Below are 8607 nucleotides of genomic sequence, written 5' to 3'. Positions count from 1 at the left end.
TCAGAGGGTCACTGGTTCGAGCCCAGGTTGGGGCAAGTAGAGGGACGGCAGAAACACCGTTACATATGGATATTTATAACCATCAAAAGGCATACCATCAGCACTACATAAGAAACAACGGCATATGACTGAAGATTGAGTTCTACAAGTCTTTCCATATCAGGCATTTTACTCCACTAGTCAACTGTGGTATTATTTCTTGTAATAATGTTAGGTGTAGGTAGTATTCTAGTGCATGGAACATATACTATCTATAAATATGACAGAACATATGGCATCTTCATCACATCACTTTCATTCAGAGACATGTCTACTGTGAGAGCTTTCTCTGTTAAAAAGCATAAATATGCAATTTTAGCAAGACAAGACAGGCCATTTGTCAATGCTGATTAAAAGAATTGAAAGTCCCATGACAGAATGTGTACCGTATAAGTCCCTTAAAAGGCATGCCTACACAGTTACAGTAATCAACTGATGGCTGATTGATGTACGCAAATGGCTTTTCAGACTCCTGTCTTCATGAAGGTGTTTGGAGGGCTTCTCTGGTACAGGCTTGATTATATCCAGGTAAAGATATATGGTATGTAATGATTCAGGCCAACACCTATACAAGTGCTGAACATATGTCTGTTATCATGCTGCGACAGCTACAGTGGATGGTGGATGACAAGTCCATGACAGAGTATAGCGCATGATGATCAATATCACTTTTTTAATCACGCTAATGTCTGGCAAAGATCCCAATCATGCAAATAGCACAGACCACAAGTACCACAAGAGTACAACACAAACAAAGCAAGCAGAGATTTACATTTACATTTTAGTCATTTAGCAGATGCTCTTATCCAGAGCGACTTACAGTAGTGAATGCATACATTTCATACATTTCTTTTTCTCCGTACTGGTCCCCCGTGGGAATTGAACCCACAACCCTGGCGTTGCAAACACCATGCTCTACCAACTGAGCCACGTGGGACCAGAGAGATCAATGCTGAGGACAAATACTGACACAGAACGTCACAGTAAACCACAACTAGAAGTGTTCTGGCCGTGACTTAAGAATCATTGACAGTATAGCAAATTCAGACAATGGTCTTTAAAGCTGGAATCCTTAGTTGCTATACCCATTTTTGGACTTATAAATTAATGATACAGTATATACCCATTGATTCTTGAAAAACTAACTTGGTAATGCCTCATGAGCTTATCTCAACTGTCCTACTCCATCAGAGCCCAAAATACAAGCTTATTTTACTCCAATGTTTGTAAACAATGTAAATGTAAACAAACACTGTATAGCCTCAAAACATGGTTAAAACGATCATTTTGATGTCATGGATGTTCAGTCCTGACTATGAATTTGAGAGCTGTTATCTTTCTCCAGGTTCATCCCTCAGCCTTTTACCAAAACACAGGTGGGGTGGCCGCTTTGCTGTTGTTTACATTAAGGATTCCGGCTTTAAAGATGTGTGGGACTGACAGATTGTTCTCTATGATACAAACAGCACCAACATATAACACAAATCCATGCAACTTGTATCATACAGCAGTAGTGGCAGTCCATCCTGTGGCCTGTATCTCACTGTTAGGGCAGTGTGGAACAGTATGTATCAGATACTACAAGTCTAAATGCAATGACATCACAATATGTTTACAGGTGCCACCACTGATAGTCCATTTGCTGTCCGTCTTTTGTGTGTGTGTGTCCCATTAGTCTGGCAAGCCCTCTATCACCTGTCCTCTCTCCAGCAATGTCCTGACCCTCCTAACACAGGTAGAGGTCAGCTATAAAGTCCTAAAAGACTTCTGGTGTGATGGGGTGCCAGTGCGCTGTCTCCACCTGTCCCTGACTGCACATGTCCCTCCAGTGTCCCTGTCCTGCCTCCGGGGCCTCGCAGCCAATCAACACACGGCCCAGCATGCTGCCCTTCGTGTAGAGCCGCCCCTGTTGCAGAGAGAGATGTTTCGTTGGTTGCTCTCTGACCATATACAGTAAAGTGTAGAAAATTAACATACAGATAGTTGTAAGATGCAAATGCACAGAAAATACATTTGATGGAACATAATTGAGGATGTAATAAAAACTGTGGACAAACAGGTTATTACATCATCTGTTATTACATTATCCGTGGTTGCACTCTCCTAATTCTTCACCACTGAGTCATTCCTACCTGCATGATGATGAACTCCAGAGCAAGAGGCAGCTGAGTGATGTCACCAAGAGGCAGGTCAAAGAGAAAGGGAGCGTTCCACACAGCGTTGTGTCCTCCCGCCCCTTTGGTCTCCTTCGTACTGATCACCTTCCCATCCTGACGGAGGTTGATGACTACGTAGTGATCTGTAGGGACGAGAGAGAGAGAGGAAATGACAGGAGGCCCATCAGTATCTGTAATCTCATAAGGAGCTCAATCAGGGCAGCAGGCGCCTGGGAATATGACTGTGACTAAGGCTGGGACTGGATATGGGATTGTGAGGTCGAGGGCTTGACTGGGGTGGTTCTAAATAATGGCTCAGTGGTTTAAAGCATAGTGCTGGCAACACCAGAGTTGTGGTATTGATTCCTGCATTTGTATCACTGTCAATGTCGACAGTTCTGTATGTTTGCTTGGGATGAAAGCTAAATAGACTTTTCATACCTGCTGCTCCTGGCATCCGGGAGAGTTTGGCCAGGTTCTCAGCCTTGCGGACCATCACCTTGATGCGGTGGGCCAGTGTCTGGTACTGCAGCAGAATGAAGAGCTGACCCAGGGCCCGTGGAGCAGCACAGAGCGAACTCTTCCTACGACCCAACGTCTCCTGGGAACTCATACTCTGGGAGGGGAGAGGCTGATTTAAGAACAAGAAGAGACGAACACATTGTGTTGTTGATGTGTTGTTTTATGAAGCGCATGTTCTTTCTTTGAGTCCTGAGGTAACTAAGTAGAAAACACTGGGTAAAAAGAACGACATGTTGTTGCCGCTAAATTATCATCCTTAAGAATCTAGTCTTTTACAGCCCCCATGAGGTTTCCATGAGATTCATGTCATGAAAAGCACAATGAATCTCATTAGTTGCTTATTCAGAGCCGAAAGCACCCTGGGCCCAGACCTAGTGAGCATGCAGCTGTAAGCCTGCCTGTGTTTGTGAGACCAGTGGAGTCTAATGGGAGATCACCCAACAAGGGAGATTCACATCACTTGCTCTGTCTCTCAGTCAGTAGTCATTATTCCCAAGAGACACCACTCTGTGTCACTCAACTCACAGTATTTTCAACAACAACAAAAATTCCACAACCACACACTAACATATTTATCCAACTCCAATAATGGTATTGACTGCCTCTGTCTGTATCTCTGTGACTCAGCCAGGACAAGGGCCACCGATGTCCCCTCAGACTAGAGCATGACATTGCAGAGTCAAATGCTGAGTAACCTGTAAGTGGGCTGATGAACCCATTGATTTTGGACATCACAAACTAAAGTGACCATCCTGTCTGTGAGGGTACATTACCTTGGTCCCTTGGTATTCTGCACCAGCTCCAAACCCTGCCACGTCAGTCCCTGGCCTCCCACATCATGTCAACAATAGTGTTATAATGCTAACGGATTACAGTAATATGGCAACTTTCATTTGACCTCATTAGAGATCACAAAAACATAATCACACCACCTATCAGCTACCACCTCTCTACTTCTATTCGTTTTCTCATTGGGTGATAACTCATTGAGCTTCATACACGTGAAGTTTCCCACATTCACATGTGCAGTATGCATGACATCTCTCTGTGCCTTGTAGCTGAGATCAGAGGCACCTGCATGCTGCCACCCAGCCTCACGCAGAGATCCACTGACAAGACATGGTGTCTACATAATGTCCATTCATACATCACCATGCCCGCTCAGCCCAGCACCTGAGGCCTAGCTCTGTCCCTCTCACCCACACCCTCGCCAGCTCAGGCTGTCACTAATGCCTTCCGGCACAGCCGCCACAGCACCACAGAGGACACGGCACACTGCTCACTGCACTCCACATGTTTGCTCTCCAGTCACAAACTACAATGTCACCATGTCCAACAACAGTGGAAAAACTGCTAATGGCCGCTGGCCCAGACCTTATTCTGATTAGATTAGCCTGACACATTCCCTCATAGATAAAACATGATATGGGCTATTCATAGCCCCAGTGCGTGTAGTTTTTCTGTGCTTAAAGTTAACTGAAAAAAGAGGTCTAAGATGCTGGGGAAATGTTTAGATAGTGATTGTGAGGCTATAGTGCCCATAGAAATAGAATGACTATACAGTATATCTATGTTGTTGTTCTATTTCTATGATAGTGCCCTAGGCTTGTAAAATGACAGGCAAAATGTGTTACCATTTTCAGCCTACTCCTGGTGGGGGTGAGCTCCCTGGTGTAGGGGACAGTTGTGTCTGGCTCCCAGTCCATCTCCCCACAAGGCATCTCCAGCTCCCCCAGTGCTGTCTCTCTCAGGCCTGAGAAGTCCCTGCTGAACACAGCCAGCCAGAGGGTGAAGGCGCGGAGCTCCTCCACAGAGCCCACCTGTAGCACAAGGCTCTGGCACTGTATCTCTGGGCTGAGGCTGAGCCGCCGAGACGCCCCCTGCTGGAGTGAGGGGCAGAGCGGGGGCAGGCTGGCTCGTACGAACACCCCACTGCGCCGCCGTGTCGCCCCGGACAGACCCATGATGTTGGTGGTCAGAGTGCCCCGTGCCGGGGAGAAGAGCAGGGAGAAGTGCAGGAGAGGAGCAGGCTTGGTGGGGATGGATAGGGAGCTGGAGCCGTACTGTGGCTGGGACAGCTCCCCCTGAGGGCCAGGAGACTGCATGGCACTGCCAGGGCTGGTCAGGCGGCTCTGTTCGCTGTACACGAAGTTGTCACCGGTCACGGTGCAGCGGCGTTCCAGCGCCCGACGGGTCTTGGAGACTAGGCCCAGTTTGGAGATAGAGGGCAGGGAGGCACGGCCATGGCGTGAAGGCTTGTAGTGAGAGTAGGAGGACACACTCGGGGTGCTGAGGCGACGCATGGGGAAGCAGGACCTGGGGGAGGACCTCAGCTCGGAGGAGGACGACCGGGGGCGAGGTTCAAAGGGCAGGGCGGTGAGGTCATCCTCAGAGGGGGAGGAGCTGGTATTGGGGGAGGGGAGGTCCAGGACATCCCCGTCTAGCTCCTCATACTGCTGCTTGATGGGTAAGGTGCCAGAGGATGGGGTCAGGGTCACGGTGACCCGTTCACAACTGGCTGAGGAAGGGGACAGTGCAGCCTCTTTGTCCTCTGGTGGATGATACTTCCCTCTCCGCCAACACAGTAGACAGCCCAGCACCAGGCAGAAGCAGAACACTGCCAGACCCACTGCCAGCAGAATCTGCAGGTGGACTGGACACAGGAGGGGTTACGTTTCAATTACATTAGTGACTGAAAAACACAGAGAGTGAAAAAGAGAGCGAGAGAGAGGCCCCCATCAATTTGTTCCTATTCATTATGAATCATTGAACAGAATTCTATTTACCTTGTTTATTTGCCAATACAGCCCTTAACTTATTATGTTTCTACACCCGTCATCCATTATGAGATTAAACAGGAAATGTTTTGGGTCCTAATCCTAACTAATTGTCCTCTTTTGGAAATGGAAATTATGGGCTTTGATTTAAACCAGAGCAGCAGACTGAACTGAATGCGGTGGAGTCACATTTCCTGCTTTCCTGAGGCTTAGTACATGTGTAAGAGGCGATATCAGCTCTCATCTCATCTCACTGACTACAGCTTTATAAGCAATGTAATTGGGACACCAAGGGATGGTACCCTATTACTTCTTTAGTGCACTACTTTTGATCAGGGCCCTAGTCAGAATCAATGCACTATAATTAGAATAGGGTGCCATTTCAGGCACCGAAAAGTAACTTGTCCTGTAACGTAAACACTTTGTGACAGTCTCTGACTATGACTCATCCATCAGGCCCAATCTGTTTGATTGAGAATGAGAAACTCTGAAAATATACTTATTTTCAAGGAGAATGTGAACCAGAGATCACTCTGATCAAGACCCACCAGGGCATGAGCCATTCAGAGACATTATCATGGCCAGATGGTGGATGGAAAACGTGAAGGCTCTCTACTGTGGACAGTGAGCCGATGATCCTTATCAGGAAAAATATTATTGCTTGGTGTAATTTATTGCATGGGTCCATTTTAGTCATTGCTGAAACACAGTCATTGATAAGACAGCTACTAGCCTAATATAAAAAGTGTTATGCAGTCTGTTACCACAAATGAAATACAGTATGCTTCATTCAAGCTAGTGTTATTAGACATTACAGGGTCAGGGAGGATGTTGTTTAGCCAGTTTACATACATCTCTAAAGTCAAGGCAATGACTCATATAAAGAACTGCGCCAGCTAATTCCTATGTTAATATGACTACAAGGAAATCTGTTGGTCTCTATGAATTCTAAAACAGAGACCAACAGATTTCCTGTGTCTCTTTGCATTACATGGGCTGCTAAACCACTACATATCAAAAAGAGACAGAAAAAGGCCAAATAAAATAAATACTATTTCATACATTATTTTATATAGCAACATGTATGCATTTATTACCAGATGTATATAAACTACACCAGAACATTTCCACTAGTGATTTTTAGCTTACACAATCAAATTGAAATTAAATCCATTAAAAGGTGTACCACATTGTTACTGTATTAGACATTATCTTCATGCTGTTGGTATTTCCTTCTACTTGCAACCTGTTGGTCTTCGATGTCTTCATCAAATAATAGTTACAAAGCCACGTAAAATTGAGTATCTATTAGTATGCAAACTATGCACCACCTTAACAGAAGTTGAATTATAAATGAATAAATTGAGATCTGGTTTTCATAAAGTATTAAGCTTGTCAAGACAAGACAAGCAAATTCACAATAGGACATAACTCGTATCAACTTAACTTGAATTTCAAAGTACAACAGAACTGACCAAAATTATAATTACGTTTCTTACCTCCAAGAGCATATTGCGTCATTTTTCAGATTTTATTTTTATATTCCACCGACATCAATGTGAACGCGGTGTGTGAGTGAGATCCATTCCCGCTTTATCCTGCAAGCGCACTGGGAATTTCCTTTGCACAGTGGGTCACTGCACTGACATGACAGACCGACCCTTTAAGCCAATCAGAGGGGTCGGTGACTAAGCTTTTATTCCTATTCTATACGTGGGAGTCCGTGGGAGGATATGTTGGACCAGTGGCAGTTCTAGACCATTTCAACTGGGGGGGGGGGCAAGCTGGGGCCAGTTGTTCTGTTAGAGTGGTCAGTTACATTAGACGTTATTGTTGTCATATCGTTTTCTTCACTGCGTTGCAGGCATTAGCAGGCAAAAGACCATGTTCATAATCATTAGTGTTCTGCGTTGCCACTGTCTAATAACGGATGTAAAAAAAGAACCATAGCAAAAATTAGTTATGGAAAAATGATTTCATTCTCCACATTTAGGGGGGGGCCACAAGGGGGTCCAAAATTGTTGTCACAGGGGCAATGGCCACCCCTGGCCCCCACCCCAGAACCGCCCCTGTGTTGGAGTAAAAGTAAACCATTGCTGCTAATTTGCATCGTATATCTTGTTGACAATATTATATAATACAAAAGTAGCTTGATATAAAAGTCAGATAAAGTTATTAATGAAGCAATATCTGACATTTTAAGACATCAATTCAATAATCATTAAATAGTGTAGCCTAATTAGAGAATACACACACACACACACCTACACTCTGTGTATGACTCACAGTGAAAAACCAAATGCTGTGCCAAGAAAGCTGTCTTTCCTCAGATCTCACTTATCCTTTATTAAATGGTACAGGCATTTTGCCCACATAGTACCCATTACTTGGAGATTGTCATCTCCCATTATCTGAAACTACCTCTCCCACTCTCTGTCAACCCCCTCCCCATTTCCCTTTCACATTCAACATGGACACACACGCAACAACACACACACACACACACACACACACACACACACACACACACAGTATGATCCCCTTCCTAATGCATCTCCCCCTTGTATAGGGAAACACAGTGATGAATATCTATTTAAAGTATGCAGGCTCTTTGCCTTGGGCAGAAAATGCATCCTATTCCTCTTTGTGAAGAAGCTTCCCTGATTCTTTAAGACGTGGATGAGTAATCATTGTAACTGTCTGTCTGTCTGTCTGTCTGTCTGTCTGTCTGTCTGTCTGTCTGTCTGTCTGTCTGTCTGTCTGTCTGTCTGTCTGTCTGTCTGTCTGTCTGTCTGTCTGTCTGTCTGTCTGTCTGTCTGTCTGTCTGTCTGTCTGTCTGTCTGTCTGTCTGTGTGTGTGTGTGTGTGTGTGTGTGTGCGTGCGTGCGTGCGTGCGTGCGTGTGTGTGTGCGTGTGCATGCTTGCGTGTGTTGTCAGTCCCTTTCAGATCTCTTTATTTCTCTGTATAAGACACAGCAAATCCAATTAGTTATCACGTATTCACATAAAGACAATCCATCATGTCATCTTCATATGCCATCACCACTGTCCAGCCTTCTAGACTGCAGTTGCCCAAGCAACTGGTGTATGGTTATTATAATTTCATAAGAAGAT

The 8607-nt window shown here is 45.0% G+C and overlaps 1 protein-coding gene across 1 annotated transcript; it reads right to left on the bottom strand.

Moving 5' to 3' along the window:
* Positions 1-690: 690 nt before the first annotated feature.
* LOC106562178 (synaptotagmin-5-like) lies at positions 691-7096 on the bottom strand. Its single transcript, XM_014126875.2, has 5 exons — positions 6994-7096; positions 4352-5370; positions 2637-2811; positions 2172-2338; positions 691-1945 (listed from the first exon to the last, which is right to left on the bottom strand). Exons 1-5 carry the CDS (start codon positions 7013-7015, stop codon positions 1796-1798), a joined length of 1533 nt encoding a protein of 510 aa, XP_013982350.2. The 5' UTR covers positions 7016-7096; the 3' UTR covers positions 691-1795.
* Between the last annotated feature and the right edge of the window lie 1511 nt (positions 7097-8607).

Source organism: Salmo salar, chromosome ssa11 (genome assembly GCF_905237065.1).
Source record: "Salmo salar chromosome ssa11, Ssal_v3.1, whole genome shotgun sequence".
In the NCBI taxonomy this organism is placed as follows: domain Eukaryota; kingdom Metazoa; phylum Chordata; class Actinopteri; order Salmoniformes; family Salmonidae; genus Salmo; species Salmo salar.
This window is presented reverse-complemented; position numbering and strand designations above follow the sequence as displayed.